This window comes from Lissotriton helveticus, chromosome 3_2 (genome assembly GCF_964261635.1).
Source record: "Lissotriton helveticus chromosome 3_2, aLisHel1.1, whole genome shotgun sequence".
NCBI classification, from domain to species: domain Eukaryota; kingdom Metazoa; phylum Chordata; class Amphibia; order Caudata; family Salamandridae; genus Lissotriton; species Lissotriton helveticus.
This window is the reverse complement of record NC_136062.1, coordinates 185,175,645-185,194,108: the sequence shown is the minus strand read 5'-3', so window position 1 is coordinate 185,194,108 and position 18,464 is coordinate 185,175,645. Positions and strand designations below refer to the sequence as shown.

The following is an 18,464-nucleotide window of genomic DNA, read 5'->3' as shown; positions in this document are numbered from 1 at the left end:
GGCCTGTGGGACCAAAGGTTATCTGTGGTCTTGTGGAAGCTCCCTGATATTTACATTTTACTAGCTGTATGGGGACAGTGTTAATTATAGTTGGAGGCCACTGGCAGGAAATATGGGCTAACAAAAGCATTAGCTTCTGTATTACTCCTCCAGTTATGTCAGAGAGCATCTACCTAGCCTTGTTAGATTGGGTTTGGAGATAGGCAAATACTGTCTGGGAAGTCGATGTATATTCCCCCAGCACACAATTTGGCTACATAGTCTCTGGGTTACAGACAGCAATATGCAGGTTGCCACATTCACAAACAAAGAAAAAGACAGCACCATTTTGTACAGACGCATGGTGTACTCCTTAGAACAGAGTTCATGCTGCACACTGCCCTCCTATCGGCAGCAAGTCTAATGTGCAGCACACATCATAGTGAGATATTAATATACAGATTCTTCCAGGGAAGGCCTGTATGAGATGTGCTAGAATCAGCAGCCGGTCGTCTTTGCATGCATTTACTGGTAGCAGTTTTCATAGCAATGTGCATACAGACGTTTTTGTGTGTTTTAACTGCTTTTGTAGATAGATTTTTTGTTGCCCAATTACTTAAAATATTTTAAATTTTTTACAAAAAAAGATCATAAAAACAACTTTTGCCTTTGTATAAAAAGAGTTTGTATGCGATATGGCTAAAAAATGTCATTTTGATGCAAACTGTAACTCACATCATATTAAATAGTAATCATCAGGTATTATTTTCTTTTGATTATGAACCTTAGTGCTGATTACGAGTCTGGGGTTCGTAAGACCGCCAGACTCGAGGTGCCAGTGGTCCGTCCGCTACATTACATCTTCAAAACTCGTTGCAGCAGAGGACCACAGGCTGGCTCATGGAAGAGTTGTTCTATAGCGGTGGCGGGGCAGCACCACAATGTAACATGCAGAGCAGGGCTGGTGCAGTCCTACTAGGCATATTACAGATTTCGCCACCAGCAGCCATTTCATTGCAGGAGCCGCCAACATGAATAGGCTGGTAGTGGAGGATCAAAGGGGGCCATACAGGGCCGCCATGACCTCCTCCGCCATGAGGATACATTCAGGGGGGCACAGCATGTCTGTATTCCCCCAAAGTTCCAGCATGGCGTGGACGTCACTGTCCATGCTGTGCTGGAACTTTTTTGTCATTCCCATTGTGGTGCCTATTTTCCAGGCACGGCCATGGGAAAGGCGAAGGACCATCCGCCTTAAATGAGTTAAATTTATAATAAGGCGGGAGGTCTTTGCGCTGCTTTGGTGCAGCTGGGTCGGCGGATGTAATCATGCCCTTAGACTGCTATTGTTATACATTTATAGTGTGGGTGCTCTCGAGACCTATTGCAAAATGTTGTTGTTCGTTTTCTTACAAATTAACCTGCATTTTTTCACAGTACTACACAGTGATCGCAACTATTATGGAAGGTTTAACTACCGTGGCTTTGAATACCCTGTATAACACATTTCAAATCATGTCCTATTACACTAGAGAACTCTGTTGGGCAGTGGCATATTTTCCGGTTTGTATTTTTATTCCAGTCTAGTGTACTTTAACTTTACCTTGTGTGCTTGTAGCAGGGAAGGGTGTAGGTTTAAACAAAACCTGTATATATTTTACGATTTACTCAAGGTTCTTTTTTTTTTTTTTTCTACTTTGTTTTTGCATAACATATTGTATAGGACAAAGCAAGTCTTTGTATATAGAGAAAGGATTCAAATCATAACACACTAGGAGAAAATAAACATAACTATGTACATTTTACTTTGATCTAAATCATTTGTCTGTTTATTTGTTTCGTTTTAATATAGATGGTAGAATTAATCTGTTTGTTGTGACCTCTTAACCAGACTCAAATGTTTCCTTCTTGATATCTAGGCCTCAAAAAGGAAAGATGAGATTCTGGGGGAAGGGTAAACAGGGAGAAAAGAAGCTGCCCCGTGATAAGTTGACGACTCAGTCTGAGCTATTGGAGTTGTACTCTGATCATGATACACCTGGAGTAGATCTGATACCCAAACTCCAGTTCAATGAAGGTAAGCAGCTCCAAGCTGCGGCTCTAAACAGCTGTGGCCCCTGTAATTGCAGAACTAGTGCCTCTACACAACTTTAACAGTGCTTGTCAATCCTGATTTATAACCCTATACTTATATTATTGTGTATCAGGGATACACAAGTATACAGCTGTTGGTCTGACAGTTGACTTGCTGCCCCCTTTTGCTATTTTAGCAGTATGGTCCTTCTCACAGAAGAACCAATCCATCTCAGTTGTGATATCCAGCACCCCCATCTCCTAGAAGATTGTGATTCCATGCACAGCTCAATAATTAAACTTTAATCTTCAACCTGCAGCACACCACTCTTTTGGTAAAAGCAGCCTAGCCAGCTTGTGAATGCAGATCGATCTTGACAAACTGTATTTGCTGCTCCTTTGCTAATGATGTGACTTATAACTCTGCTCATGCCTATCTCACCACATTTTTTTAACGTTATTGAGAACTCAGACTAAGTGCACATCCATTCTGTTCTGATCTTTCCTCTGAATTTTCAGAACTGTAATGTCTTCTTTACCACAATTATTCCAGCACTATACCTCTTTAACTTTATCTTCTTTCTTCTAGTAATTGAGCTAGGTCGTCATCGTACAACACCACCACGAAGTCCTGAGCTGCTCAACAATAGAGGAAAGGAGAAGGAAAATAAAGAACCATCTCCAAAGGTTAAGCGAAGACGGAGTTTGAAGATCAGTAGTTCAGCACTGGAACCTGTATCATGGCAAAATGATGCCATGCAGATAATAAACAGTGCTAGTGACTTGAAGGGCATGGATGACTTTCTCATTAAAAAGGTATGCCTACCTTCGAGCATCTTGCTATGATCTTGAAAGGATATCTGGAGTCCCTATACGCTTAAAAAAAGACTTCTAATATTGTAATATTTTGCTCGCTGTTGTTGATGACAGCTGCTCACTGTAGAGCTGGAAAAATATGTTACAAATACTGGGTGGTTTGTCGGAGTTCAAAAGTGCCAGCAGTTATAATTAGTGCTTTTGTTCGCAAAATCAGAAGATGAAATCCAATCTTTTCATTTCCAAAGTGTGGCATTTGAACAAGTCTCTTCCAATTCCCAGTTTCAAGTCTTCTATTGAGTCCATGCCCAATGGAACTTTAGAAATTTCATTTAGTGCCAGGTTCTAGATTTTGGTATCATTGAGTTTTATAAGGAGCATTTCCAAAGACCAGAAGTGATGCTTTTTACGTAATAACACTTACCTCTTGTGAAACTGTGATGCTGTGGAGTGTAGATAAAATAATACCTACTACTAGTGAACTAACAAACCCAGTAACACAAATCAAGGAAAAACAAGTGGGGTGACCAGCAGTGGTTGATCCTCAGAAAAGGCATCTAGGACAAAGACTTACGGGACAAAAACTCAGCTAAAAAATAAAATTGCTATTGTAAGAACTATAAAGGAGGAAATAGATAAGAAAGATGTATGTCTGTGAGGGTTTTATTTGATCCCAGTAAAACCCTTCCAAGGAGGACATGCAGTAGTAAAAGCTTGGAAGTCATTCTAATGAAGAGATAAGAGAGTAAACATGGTTTTAAGGTGCAGCCTGGTCATTGGAAACTCTCCTTAGCTCAGACTTAGGAGAGTCGGATTTAATTTGACCCCTCAAGAATCTTCTTAGTTGGGGGTAGGAGAAAGAGATACTCTGGTAAATGCATACAAGAGTGGCATGATCGAGAGAGAGACGTTCTCTTGAAAGCCAGGCTAGTTAGATGACTTATCTGAGACAGATAACTGAATGGAGCCTTGGGAGCAGTCTTGAGAAGGGCATAATAAAGAAAAAGATCCACGTAGCTATGCCACATTCTGACTTTTGTAAGGTTTTTTTATTCCAAGGCATTTTTGTTAATTATCATATAACCAGTAACAAGTGCACCCTGAAATATGTAAAGATTCGATGGACACCTGAGGACTCCGGTACAGTATTGTTATCCTTAACATACATCTCCTCCTCCGAGTAAAGACAAGAGAGGTCCACTCACCAAGGATAAAACTGAATCCCTTTTTGGAGTGCTTTATGGAGGTGGATCAAGTATAAAGAAGTTTCATTCAAGTTTTATTCATGGATGTTGAAGAAATCTTGTTGTGAAGGGGCCCATACTAATTCTTAAAGATACAGTAAGAGCTTTATTAAAACTTGAAACTTTTGAGAGTGACTCAGGTAAAAATACATTTAACAAAAATCTGGCAGTAGCTCTATCACAATTTAAGTGTACAATGTCACTCTTATTGACTTGGTTGCTGGGTTACTTGAAAACTTTGGAAAAAAAATACTACCCCATCTTAGTTTTGATCTAGACTAGCCCACATTCACAGTTATCCCATTTTAGGTCTTATTCTGCTTCCCTTGTGTATAAGATCTACCAGCAGTAATTGAAATTTAAACTCACGCATAGCGTGCGGCACCGCATTATTTTACAACGTTTAGGGATCCTGCTTTTGAATTCCTATACTAATCATTTGGAAAACTTTACAGACGAAGCAGGAGTTTGTAATCTCTGTAATGGTAGGGACCAAAATCTATCTCACATGATACTTATATGTCCAAACAGAGAGATAGTAGAAACTCAACATTATTATTTAAATCCTAAACATTTAATGTCCTTATGGGGTTAGGAAAGGATGGCTCTTATAAATTCCCTGCTAAACGAATTTGTATGTAACAATGTATATACATTTTTAAAATCCTTTTTATCACTTTACTAGCAAATGAAGAACCTATGGAAATGAAGAACTATTAATGCTTGTTCTAGGAAAAAGTATTTACGATGAAGGTGTGGATGGTTCTTATTAATTTTCCGCTAAATGAATTTGCTTGTAACAATGTATATACATTTCTTAATTTTTTTTGTTTTTACCATTGTAATAGCACTAGATGAAATCATGGGAACTAAGCAAATTTACTAAAGGGTTTTTTAATTTTTTTATTGTTGACCTCAGTAGAGGTCTAAATCAAAAAAATAAAATATTACGAATATTAAAGTCTATACCAGAATACTTGTGGCAGCTGATGATTGTTATTTTATAAAGGGTGACATACTTTTTATCTTTTCCATTCCTCTAGATGCATGATCTGGATAATGAAGACAGTAAGAAGGACACCCTCGTAGATGTGGTATTTAAGAAAGCTTTGAAAGAATTTCGTCAGAACATCTTCAGTCAATATACCACAGCATTGACAGTAAGTGATTGGGAACTTGAAATCGTGTGAGCAAGGTTGGAGGAATTGTCTCATCCATTTCTGTAAATGTAGGCTATTAGCAATGTTTAGTACATAAAATAGAAATACATTCCAGAAGAAAGTTGATAACGTTTCGAAGACATGGAGAGCTAGGACACTATTGGTAAAACAAAACACACACATTTACCACACTTACTTCCTTCAAAGTAGCCTAATACATTTCCCCTACGATAAGAAGTAAAATAGCAAATACAGCACAAACACCTTACATATAGGAATTTGTTTAACACTTCACAGCTGAGCATCAGTATCATAACTCAGTTAATTTATTATTATTTATTTTATTTTATTTTTTACAAACGCATGCTACCATCATAAAACACATACCTTGGGTACTATACAGTGTGATCTCTGGGGACTATAGCATTGTGTTTGTAACGTTGGTAGCTGTAGATCACATGCTGTGCCTACTCCTGCCATCTATTGTTAGGTGCAGACATTGCAAGTAGTGTTTCTTCGAAGTTTAAAAGTTCTCGTTTTGAGTAACTTGTGATACCTCGCAAAAACCCACAATGCACCAGGACAAAGTTTCCGCCACTGTCATTAGCTTCGGGCGTGCTTTTTGAGCCCTGGGACATGTCGAGCTGCAATCAGCAATCATTCAACTGCACTCACCTTGGAACTACGACTTCTGATAACGACTGAAATTCAACCAGGGCTGAAGGGCTTATCTCTGTGCTGGGTTGTATGAGAATGACTCTTGAGAAGGTTATGGGGAACACACCCTTTAGGTACTGGTTCAAGTGTAACACCAAGACCAGTGTTCAGACTATCACCAAGTTTGCAACTTTTGCTTGTCCAGAGACCACGGAGAATTGAGCTCTTCAGCCTACCAGACATCAAAAGCAAAAAGACTATGTAACAATTTGAGCATTGATGTGCCCTCTACAGGCCATCGTGTGGCTGGGGACATAAAAGTCCTCTGACTGCAAGGAAGAACAGTGCTCAAAGGTCCAATTCACACATGCACCTAGGACACAGACTGCATCGAAAAGACTGACACTTCAAGTGCCATCAGAGGATCAACCCTCTGGGGTTTGACCTCGATAAGCCTTGTGTCTAGGGCAAGGACAACTGTCGAAGCAGTTGGGCATTCAACCCAGAGACTTTTCTAAAGATGTTTCAACATTTGACGCTGTTGACTGTCCCTGAGCCCATCGTCTTCGGGAGCCTGCTTTAGCTCTGGAGAAGCCTCAAAATTGATCCACTGCTCTTTAGCCCGAGTCTATGAGCTGAAACCTTTGGTGCCAAAGTCAGTTCTAAAGTTCGTGCCATACTTCATTGGCAGGTGAAAATACATTAACCATCAAGCTCTCAGAACAGCTTCATGTGAGGCAAAGGAACATTTACATTCATCTTCAGTCTGGCAAAATCTTAGCTCGCCCTCCACCACATGACCCAGACCCTGCCTGTGAAGAAGAGGAAACTGACTTTTGAAGAAGCAATCTCTGAGGAATTGCACATGTTTCCCATACTTAAAAGTCATGGGCTAAAGGATACTGGCTCTGTTCCTCAGACTACTTCCAGCCCCATTCCACCACCACCACAACTATTACCTTCCCTGCCACAAACCATACACATTGACCGATAATCAGGATTTTCAGCTTGACTCCCAGGAGCCCTGCTATGCGGTATAATATGAACCCCCAGGATTTCACAAACCTTAAACCCTATCCAGTGAAGGCCTCATCTATAGACCGCACAAATGCATCTTACACTGTAATCCACAGATATCAGACGACTACATGGTTAAAGTGCATGTCATAGAGGACGACAATTGGAGCCCATGCTGAAGAGCATGACTAACTGTACAGCGTAAAACTTCAAGGAGCCAGGCAAAGCCTGGGTGGTTACATCTATGATCAAAAATAAGTACAAGCCCTGCCCCTGATGACCAATTTTACCACCAGGCTCATTGGTAGTCCATAGGTCTCAAAAGAAGACATGTGCATTAGGAACATGGAGGCAACCCACCTCTGCATAATGAAAGCCATAAGATTGATGCAGCTGGAAAGTGTGTGGCAGTGGGAGCAGCTACACGGCCTCTTCTCAAGGTATGACCAATAGTATTGGGAGGAGATGGAACAACTAGTAAAGTTTTTCCCTGAACCCTACAGTAAAGGGAGCAGATAGTTAACGAGGGCAATAGTATCTCAAATGCTACCTTTTGCTCTGCAATGGATGTGGTGGATACAGTATCCAGGGAAATGAACACAAGTGTAATTGCCAAAAGGAATTCCTAGTTGTGAGTGTCCGGTTTCCATCTGGAGGTTTATCAGCACACAATCAATGTTCTTTTTTGATGGTGAGCACCATGATGGAAAAATCAAAAACAACACCAACTTGGACAAAGCCATAGAAACAAATAGACACAAATCAGATGAAAACCGTTAAGACTGGTTTCCGACTTCAATACAGCTTCCATCAACAGCAGACATTTCAGTACAAGGCCAGAGGACCTTCATGAGAGGACGTTTCTGTTGCGAAGTCTTGAGAGACACTACTGACGTTTCCTCTTGAGCTGCAAACTCCCAACTCCCTCAAGGATCAATCAACTCAATCAGGAAGTTAACACTGACTGAGTAAACTTCTCCCTCAGGGAAAGGGGAAGTGGACAGAGAAGACTCACAACAGATAAGAAAAACAAGAGCTTCCGTTGTGGTCTCTCTTGACTGTGTTCCGGGTCTAGGATCCTTCTTCTGCTGAGATCTCAGAACTGAATCCTTTGCAACTCTGCAGTGTAATATTAACAAACCTTTAACTCTTCTGCCTGACTGAATCACCAGAAAACCTTAACATTCACAACTACTGACCGTTTTGGTTGTAGACCCTTGCTCACACTTAGTTGAAGTTGATTACGCTCTGACTCAGGCTCAAGACTTCAAAAGAATAAATGTTTCATATTAGGTAGATATATCACTTTCATTAAACAATTATTTAACACAATGGTTAGTTAGTTAATAAGTTTTAGTGGAAAAAACTTATATCGTGCAAACTTAATCCTACCTTGCTGATTCAACTTTCATCAGAATATGGAGAATCTGTATTAGGACGACAATAAGTAAAAGAACAACATCCTACATTCTACACAACTGAGAATATGAGTTTCACCAGTTTCCAAACAGGAATTGATCTATTCTGAAACAGTTCTTAATGTCCGTCCTGAGGAATATCCTCCTAAAGGACTTTTGCCTTAGCCAAGTCTTGTTTATTGATGTGACCTTTTAACTATAGACTAAAGTTCTCAAAAGTCACTAAGCCCTTGTTGCGCTTATCCAACTGTCCAAGCGCTGCTTTAAAGTCTCGCTTCTATTAGTTAAAACTCTTGTCTAAGCCAATGCTTGTTTTACTTGGCACGGATTGCTTCACTACTTAAACACAGAAAACAACTGCTTGTCACTGGGTTCACAGGTTCACAGGTGACTGAACACGGAGTAGCGCGGTGCTCAGTTTCTGCGCTAGGGAAATAAATTGGAAGATCTTACTGTCTCTTCGGCGGGGAAGGAATGCGGTGACTCACGATTCACAGCCGTCCTCTGACGCAGCAAGCATTCATCAGAGCCCTCGGCTGACGGGAGACGGAAGGAGGCGGGACACGCGATCTCACCGGAGATCACGAAAACAATTGAATCTTCAGCTAGCAGGGGAAAGGACTTCAGCATTTAAGGGGGTAACATGCTCTCAGAAGGGCCCAAACTAGGAAGACAGGAAATAATCAGGCCAACGACGACGCCGTCTCGGAAACAGTTGCGCTTCTCAAGACAGCAACGAGAGACGAAGCGTCAGCCGTTGGCAGGGAAACCCTTTTTAAAGCCTCTGCCACGAGCCTTCAACGCGAGCTCGTTTCAAGACGTCACTTAACATCAGAGCCCACACGCGCCTCTCTCAATTGAGCGCACAATCTAGGCAGTTACAGAAAACACCACAAATAAACAAGCATTGTCAAATGCAAGGTTAAAAATGTACTTAACTTACAAGAACCTAATTAAAGATTTACACAACTCTTTTCAAGATTCAATTTTAGATTCACATTTCTTAACCCTTAAAGGACTCCTTAGGAATTCACAAAACATTTACAGTATTTACAGAGTTACCTCAGAAATCAAGTGAGACGACCGGTAATACCCCCAACAGTTCCTCCCCCCAAAGGTCGTCTCACAGGTCGAGGTTTTTCAGGATGTAAGGCATGAAAAGATCTAACAAGCCTGGGAGCATGAATATTCCTTTCAGGCTCCCAAGATCTCTCAGAAGGATCATAGCCCTTCCAGTCAACCAAATAGAACAAAGCACCCCGCACCCTTTTTGAATCAAGGATAGATTTGACTTCATATTCAACATGATCACCAATAATCACAGGTGGAGGTGGATTATCCAATCGAGTACCAGGCTCAAAAGGTTTCAAAAGTGATACATGAAATACAGGGTGGATAGCATATTCAGCAGGTAAAATCAATTTCACAGACACAGGATTCAGAATTTTCTTAATCTGAAAAGGTCCAATAAATCTAGGTTTCAACTTCCTAGGACCCTCTAACTGAATGTTTCTAGTAGATAACCAGACAAACTGACCTTCCCGATACTCAGGAGAAGGTCTACGATGAGAATCAGCTGTTCTCTTCATAGTCAACTTACTTTTCAACCAGAGCTTCCTAGCTTTTTCCTGAATACCCATCAAAAAGGTCAATCTGTCTGTAACTGCTGGCATGGACTGCTGCTCCTCAGGTAAAAGAATGGGAAGAGACCTAGGATGTAACCCCATTAGAAAATAAAAAGGAGAACAACCCAAGGCCGAATGAGTGGTGTTATTATAAGAAAACTCCGCCCAAGGTAAAACCTCATCCCAAGGACCAGAGGAAGTAGATAACAAACATCTTAGTTCCTGTTCTAAATGTTGATTAACTTTTTCCGTTTGACCATCAGTCTGGGGATGAAAAGAAGAGGACAATGCTAGCTCAATTCCTAACTGTTTACTAAGTTGTGACCAAAACTTAGATACAAATTGAGGACCCCTATCTGAAATAATCTTTGAAGGAAGACCATGAAGTCTAACAATATTAGATAAAAACACCGTACTGAATTCAACTGCAGTTGGAATCTTGGGCAAAGGAATAAAATGTCCCATTTTAGATAACAAATCCACCACTACAAGAACTGCTGTGAAACCATTAGATTTTGGAAGATCCGTAATAAAATCTAAACTAATTGTATGCCACGGTTGAGGAGGTATAGTCATAGGACGTAATAACCCCATAGGAGCTGCATGTAAGGCTTTTTGTCGTGAACAAACTGGACAAGTTTTAACAAAATTCCGAATTACAGGGATCATCTTTTCCCACCAAAAATGACGTTGGCATAAATCCAAGGTTTTATTAATACCAGGATGTGCAGCCATTGCCAAGTCATGATTCCAATGCATCACCTGATCCTGCAAAACTTTAGTGGGAACAAACAACTTATTAAGATGATAAAAAAGACCCTCACTGATAGAATTTCCTTTCTTAGAAAGCCATTCTTCAGAATTAAAAGATTTCAACTCCTCCTTAATGGAATTTAAAAAATTTTCAGAATGAATTTCAGCACATATTTTTTCCACGGGCAGAATACTAGGCGGTTCTTTAATTGGACTAGATTCTTTTTCACAAACCAATCGTGAAAGTGTATCGGATAACAACTGCTTATTACCAGGCCGATACATAATCAAAAAATCGAATTCACTAAAAAATTGCAACCACCTCATCTGCCTAGGAGTAAAAGCCTTAACAGTAGAATAAAATTGTAAATTTTTATGGTCAGAATATACAGTAATAGTGTGTTTAGCCCCCAAAAGATGATGTCTCCATTCCTGAAACACATCTTTAATTGCTAATAGCTCTCGTTCAGCAATAGTATAGTTCTGCTCAGCCAATAATAATTTCCTAGAAAAAAAAGCAATGGGATGTAAATGACCAGAATTTGAATCCTTTTGAAGCAACACACCACCAATAGCCGTCTGCGAAGCGTCTGCTTCCACAAAGAATGGCCTATCCGGATCAGGATGAACTAATATTGGAGCGGAAGTAAAAGCCTTTTTCAATAAAGAAAAAGCTTGATCAGCCTCCTCAGTCCAAGAGAAACCTTTCCCTTTTTTCAACAATTGAGTAATGGGGGTAACAATTTCAGAAAATTTTGAAATGAAACGCCTATAAAAATTGGCAAATCCAAGTACTCTTTGTGTGTCTTTAATAGAAGCAGGAGTTGGCCAAGTTAAGATTGCCTCAACTTTCTTAGGATCCATATAAATCCCCTCAGGTGATAAGCAATAACCAAGAAACTCCACTTCTGAGGCACTAAAGACGCACTTTTCCAACTTAGCAAAAAGTGAGTGATCACTCAATCTCTGCAAAACAGACTGAACATGTTGAACATGCTCTTCCGCATTCTTAGAATAGATTAAAATATCATCAATATAAACTATGCAACAAACATCTAACAGATCATGTAAGACTTCATTAATGAAATACTGAAAAGCTGCAGGAGCATTACAAAGACCAAAAGGCATAACAGTATATTCAAAGAGCCCAAATTTCGTACGAAAAGCGGTTTTCCATTCATCTCCTTCCTTAACTCTAATCAAATGATATGCCCCCCTTAGATCCAGTTTGGTATAAATACTGGAACCCTTAATTTGATTAAGAAGCACAGGTATCAGAGGCAGAGGGTATCTATTTTTTATTGTTGCCTTGTTTACCGCTCTATAATCAATACAGGCCCTCAAATCACCAGTTTTTTTGGCAACAAAGAAAAGAGGAGACGAGACTGGCGAGGTGGAGTGACGGATAAAACCTAATTCTAAAAGCTCATCCAGATATTTTCTCAAGTACTCATTTTCCGGCTCGGTTAAAGCATAAATCCTACTGCAAGGTAGAGTAGCACCAGGTACTAAATCTATCCTGCAATCATAAATCCTGTGCGGTGGTAATTTAGTTGCTTCAACAGGATCAAAGACCTTAGAAAAACTTTTATACTCATTCGGGAGTCTATTGACCTCAGGATTCATGGCAGCACAAAAAAGGGGCATTACTGGATCCCTGGTCTCCTGATAACAATGCAATTTACAAAAAGATGACTCTAGAGTTACAGTTCTTTTAACCCAATCTATTTTTGGATTGTGTGTTTCTAACCAGGGAATACCTAAAATTACACCAAAGGACGGAGCATCGATAAGATCAAAAACCACCCTTTCGGTATGTCCATTGTCTGCCACTAAGGTTAATGGTTCTGTATTGTGTTGAATCATACCCGAAGATAAAACAGAACCGTCCACAGCTCTTACAGACTCTGGTTCCTTCTTAGTGATAAATTTTAAATTTAATTTATGTGCAAATTCAATGTCGAAAAAATTCCCAGTGGCACCAGAATCTAAAAGAACCGGAATACTATGTCTCTGAAGAGAGGTTAGAATAAAGACCATTCGAATAATAAAATGCTTAGGAATGAGAGTGGTTACATTAGAGACAAATTGAGAGATCTTAGAAGAACATTTTCTCGAGGAAACGATCTCAACTTTCCTCGAGAAACCTAGTTTTCCGACAGATCTGATGAAGGAGTTTCAATTACCAGGACTCTTTTCTTTGTAGGTTTAACAGAACAATCTTTAGCAAAGTGTCCAGGCTTGCCACAATATAAACATAAATTCCCTTTGCGTCTACGCTCCTTCTCCTCCGGAGTTAAAGGCCCCTTAAACCCTCCCGACTGAATGGATTCAACCATTGAATTTTTAACATCAGGCTCCTTTTTCTCAACCCTTAAATGTGAACTTCTAAAATCACTCCTAGATTTCTCATTTCGACGTTCACCCAACCTATGTTCAAGTTTAACCACCAAATCCTGAAATCCCTTAAAATCCTCAGGCAGATTAACAATATGTGCCAGAGAATCTTTCAAGTCATCTTTAAGCCCTCTATAAAACAAAGAAATTCTTTTCTCTTCAGGCCAATGTGTCTCCGTCAGAAGTCTATTAAAAGTGGTTATGTAGGAAATTAGATCCTTAGATCCCTGACGAAGATTCAATAATTCATTATCTGAAGCCTGAACCAAGGTATGCTTTGCAAATAAATTTGACATAGCTGATTTAAAATTTTGCAGATTATGAAGTAAAGGATCATTACTATCAACCAAAGGCATTGCCCAATTTGCTGCAACCCCTCCAAGGTAAGAAATAATAAAGGCTATCTTATTCGTATCTGAAGAAAAAATTTGGGGCTTACACATAAAATGCAACTGACATTGACTAAGAAAAGTGGCAAATCTCCCACAATCTCCGGTGAATCTTTCAGGATTAGCCAAGGGAACAGGAGCTGGAGTAACTACCGTGACTTGGACTGGTTGAGTCCCGGATTGTTCTCCTGAAGAATGGGACATATGTACATCAGAACCAAATCTAGTTGGCGTTAAAACTGGTTTTCTTTCCTCAGAAGGATCCCTCCACATAGAAAAATTTGCTCTAGTTTCATCTAATTCTTGGCGAAGCGATAAATTCTCCAAACGGAGATTTTCCATTTCAGCATTCAATTTCTGAACCAATTGTGTCAACTGAGAAGTATCCATGAGGGTGAGTTTACGAGCTCAAGTGGAAACGACTTTTTAGAGGCTTCGTCTACTGTTGCGAAGTCTTGAGAGACACTACTGACGTTTCCTCTTGAGCTGCAAACTCCCAACTCCCTCAAGGATCAATCAACTCAATCAGGAAGTTAACACTGACTGAGTAAACTTCTCCCTCAGGGAAAGGGGAAGTGGACAGAGAAGACTCACAACAGATAAGAAAAACAAGAGCTTCCGTTGTGGTCTCTCTTGACTGTGTTCCGGGTCTAGGATCCTTCTTCTGCTGAGATCTCAGAACTGAATCCTTTGCAACTCTGCAGTGTAATATTAACAAACCTTTAACTCTTCTGCCTGACTGAATCACCAGAAAACCTTAACATTCACAACTACTGACCGTTTTGGTTGTAGACCCTTGCTCACACTTAGTTGAAGTTGATTACGCTCTGACTCAGGCTCAAGACTTCAAAAGAATAAATGTTTCATATTAGGTAGATATATCACTTTCATTAAACAATTATTTAACACAATGGTTAGTTAGTTAATAAGTTTTAGTGGAAAAAACTTATATCGTGCAAACTTAATCCTACCTTGCTGATTCAACTTTCATCAGAATATGGAGAATCTGTATTAGGACGACAATAAGTAAAAGAACAACATCCTACATTCTACACAACTGAGAATATGAGTTTCACCAGTTTCCAAACAGGAATTGATCTATTCTGAAACAGTTCTTAATGTCCGTCCTGAGGAATATCCTCCTAAAGGACTTTTGCCTTAGCCAAGTCTTGTTTATTGATGTGACCTTTTAACTATAGACTAAAGTTCTCAAAAGTCACTAAGCCCTTGTTGCGCTTATCCAACTGTCCAAGCGCTGCTTTAAAGTCTCGCTTCTATTAGTTAAAACTCTTGTCTAAGCCAATGCTTGTTTTACTTGGCACGGATTGCTTCACTACTTAAACACAGAAAACAACTGCTTGTCACTGGGTTCACAGGTTCACAGGTGACTGAACACGGAGTAGCGCGGTGCTCAGTTTCTGCGCTAGGGAAATAAATTGGAAGATCTTACTGTCTCTTCGGCGGGGAAGGAATGCGGTGACTCACGATTCACAGCCGTCCTCTGACGCAGCAAGCATTCATCAGAGCCCTCGGCTGACGGGAGACGGAAGGAGGCGGGACACGCGATCTCACCGGAGATCACGAAAACAATTGAATCTTCAGCTAGCAGGGGAAAGGACTTCAGCATTTAAGGGGGTAACATGCTCTCAGAAGGGCCCAAACTAGGAAGACAGGAAATAATCAGGCCAACGACGACGCCGTCTCGGAAACAGTTGCGCTTCTCAAGACAGCAACGAGAGACGAAGCGTCAGCCGTTGGCAGGGAAACCCTTTTTAAAGCCTCTGCCACGAGCCTTCAACGCGAGCTCGTTTCAAGACGTCACTTAACATCAGAGCCCACACGCGCCTCTCTCAATTGAGCGCACAATCTAGGCAGTTACAGAAAACACCACAAATAAACAAGCATTGTCAAATGCAAGGTTAAAAATGTACTTAACTTACAAGAACCTAATTAAAGATTTACACAACTCTTTTCAAGATTCAATTTTAGATTCACATTTCTTAACCCTTAAAGGACTCCTTAGGAATTCACAAAACATTTACAGTATTTACAGAGTTACCTCAGAAATCAAGTGAGACGACCGGTAATACCCCCAACAGTTTCAAGGAGAATAACAGCGGGAAAGGTATAGGCGCCCAAAGGAAGGATGCCTCCACTATCTGAAAGAGACACGTTAGTGATAGATTCCTTACCTTAGAATATCCCCAGGCGTCAGACTGGATCCGGAATCCGGAAATTTTTTGCGTAGCAGTAGCCTTGCGCGTCGGTAGGCGTCTGCGGCTCCACGTCCGTCGTCTGCGTCGTGGGTGCCCTGATGACATCGTCGGAGTACTTAGACGCCGCCTCCGCGTGCTGACGTCAGTTCTTCTTTTTTCCGTGCCAGAAGCGCAGATCCGGAAAAACTGGTACCTTAGTCAATTTTTGACTAAACTTTTTACGATCCTTTTTGATCATCTTTCGAGTCTTCGACTCCGTACGGTGCCGGTAGGGATGCCAGGTTTTAAACCCTGTGAGGACTGCGACCGACTGATGTCGGTCACCGACCCTCACCGCCGGTGTCTCCACTGTCTCGGCGTCGACCACGACATCAAGACCTGTTCCGACTGCCGGGCACTAACTTGGAAAGCTAGGCAGGAGCGGTCCCGCAGGCGACTCGAACTCCGTCAGTTGGCCCCGCGCCGCGAAAGGTCCCAGTCCGGACAGAGGTCGAGGGACAGGTCGCGGAAGCGGAGTCATCATAGCTCCGGGAGTCGACATCACTCCTCAGGTTCGAAGTAGTCAGGTAAGCACAAGAAGTCGAAGAGACGTCATCGCTCTTCCGACTCCCCCCGACGCTCGCGCGACGCGGCCGGGGGGTCAGGTGACATCGCCCGCGCGGCTCCGTCGGAGTCGCTGGTGTCGCGTCCGGTCCCACACCCTCCGGTCCCTGGACCGCACGCGACGCCGGAGGAGATAGAGCGTTTCCTCATGGCCATGAGGTCCCCCACTCCTCCGACGGGCTCCGCGGCGCCTTCGGGCCCAGCGGACCCGTCTGGGGGCCCTAGCGGGTCGGGTGCTTCGACCCCGATGCCAGCGGGTGCTTCGGCCCCGACGCCGCCGGCGCCTTCGGGCCCGGCGCCGCAGGGTCCCGCTGGATCCGCTTCTGGATCCGGGTCGTCGCCGGTTGACCTGACGACCTCACCGGCGCCCGTCCCTCAGGTGTCCCCTCCGGCGCCGCCCCCGATGCCTCCCACGATCCGGTTCCGGCGCCGCTCTCAACGCCATTTGGAGAGTTTTACTTCAATGAACCGGCCCCATCATTTGACACCCCTGAATTTCAGGAGATGGGTGATGAGGAGTATTGGGAGGGGTCTGAGGACTCTCTGACACGTGAGTGTCAGTCCCAGGAGGACTGGACAGGTGGACTTGGGGATGCCAGTGGTCTAGACACCTCGCCAGACACTGGTTTTGTCTCACCTCCTACCAAGGCTACGGAGGAGGGGGCAACCTACAGTGTGGTGTTGACGCGGGCGGCCAAGGCCTTGGGCCTTGAGCTCCCCGTCGCGGCCAAGAGGACTAACCTCCTCACTGAGGTCCTTAAACCGCAGTCAAGCTCGGCTGAGCCTCTGCTGCCGTTTAATGAGGCCTTAACCGACGTTCTTTTGAGCACTTGGTCAAGGCCCGCTAAAGGTTCGCCTGTATATAGGAATGTGGCCAGACGCCACCGCCCGGCCCCGGCGACCCTTGTTTCCTGTCCACCCACCCCACCCCTGAGAGCCTGGTTATCCAGGCTTCAAATTCCCAGACCGCATTCCCGTCGGCTCCGCCTGACAGGGAATCCAAGAGGTATGAGCAATACGGCAAATGGGTATTCTCCTCCCTAAGTCTGGGACTGAGGTCTTCCAACACTGCATTCCTCTTGGGCCGCTACACCCACTCTCTGTGGGATACAGTCGCGGACGTGCTGCCAGAATGCCCGTTGGAGGTACGGGCTAAACTCGGCCAGGCCCTTGTGGAGGGCCGAGATGCAGCGCGGTATTCTATCCGGTGTGGGCTGGATACCACCGACTCACTGGGCAGAGCGATGGCAACGACGGTGGCGATTAGTCGCCACGCCTGGTTGAGGTCCGCCAACTTCTCGGCCGATGTCCAGAATACACTCATGGACATGCCGTTTGATGGCCGTCGCCTTTTTGGCGACAATGCAGACCATGTGTTGAGCGCTTTAAGGACTCCAGGGATACGGCCAGGTCCTTGGGCCTCTCGGCCCCGCGCCAGCAAACGGGTGCCTTTCGCTCCTTACGTAGCCAAGGAAGGGGCGCCCCCACACGTGCTGCCAACCACGCACCGCAGGCTAACATCCAACGCGGTGGCGGCCGTGGAAACCGCCGTGGAGGTGGTCGGGGACAACGGCGAGGCCAGTCCACACCCTCCCCCGCAGCATCCGCCTCAAAACCCTCCTAGTCCGTGCTTTCAGGCCCATGTGACGCCAATGGGTGGCAGGTTTCGCCATCACCTCTTCCACTGGCGCACTGTCACGTCGGACAGGTGGGTTCTGCAAATCGTCCGAAGGGGCTACTCCCTCCCCTTCGAGGCGACTCCTCCAGCCATGCCCCCGCAATACCACCGCGTATCGGGGGATCATTTGCGACTTCTGCAGGAGGAAGTTACGGCCCTCTTGGCCAAGGGGGCCATCGAGCACGTTCCTGGGCCAGAAGTAGGATGTGGTCGCTACTCCCACTACTTTCTGGTACCCAAGAAGGGCAAAGGGGGCCTACGCCCTATCTTGGACCTACGGAACGTCAACGGCTTCCTCCGGAAGGAGAAGTTCAAAATGCTGACACTGGCTCAGGTCTTAGCTGCCCTGGACCCAGGAGACTGGATGGTAGCGTTGGACTTGCAGGACGCCTATTTCCACATCCCCGTCCTGCCGGCCCACCGGCAGGACGACGACTGG

At 43.4% G+C, this 18,464-nt stretch overlaps 1 protein-coding gene across 4 annotated transcripts in view; it reads left to right on the top strand.

The window, feature by feature from the left end:
* The window catches only part of MYO9A (myosin IXA), a 1,257,959-nt gene that overhangs the window by 984,185 nt on the left and 255,310 nt on the right, over positions 1–18,464 (top strand). For all 4 annotated transcript variants that reach the window (XM_078685018.1, XM_078685017.1, XM_078685015.1 and 1 more), the window contains 3 exons: positions 1,899–2,056; positions 2,642–2,868; positions 5,156–5,272. In XM_078685018.1, the coding sequence (XP_078541144.1) occupies positions 1,899–2,056; positions 2,642–2,868; positions 5,156–5,272 (502 nt within the window). The remainder of the gene's footprint in view (positions 1–1,898; positions 2,057–2,641; positions 2,869–5,155; positions 5,273–18,464) is intronic.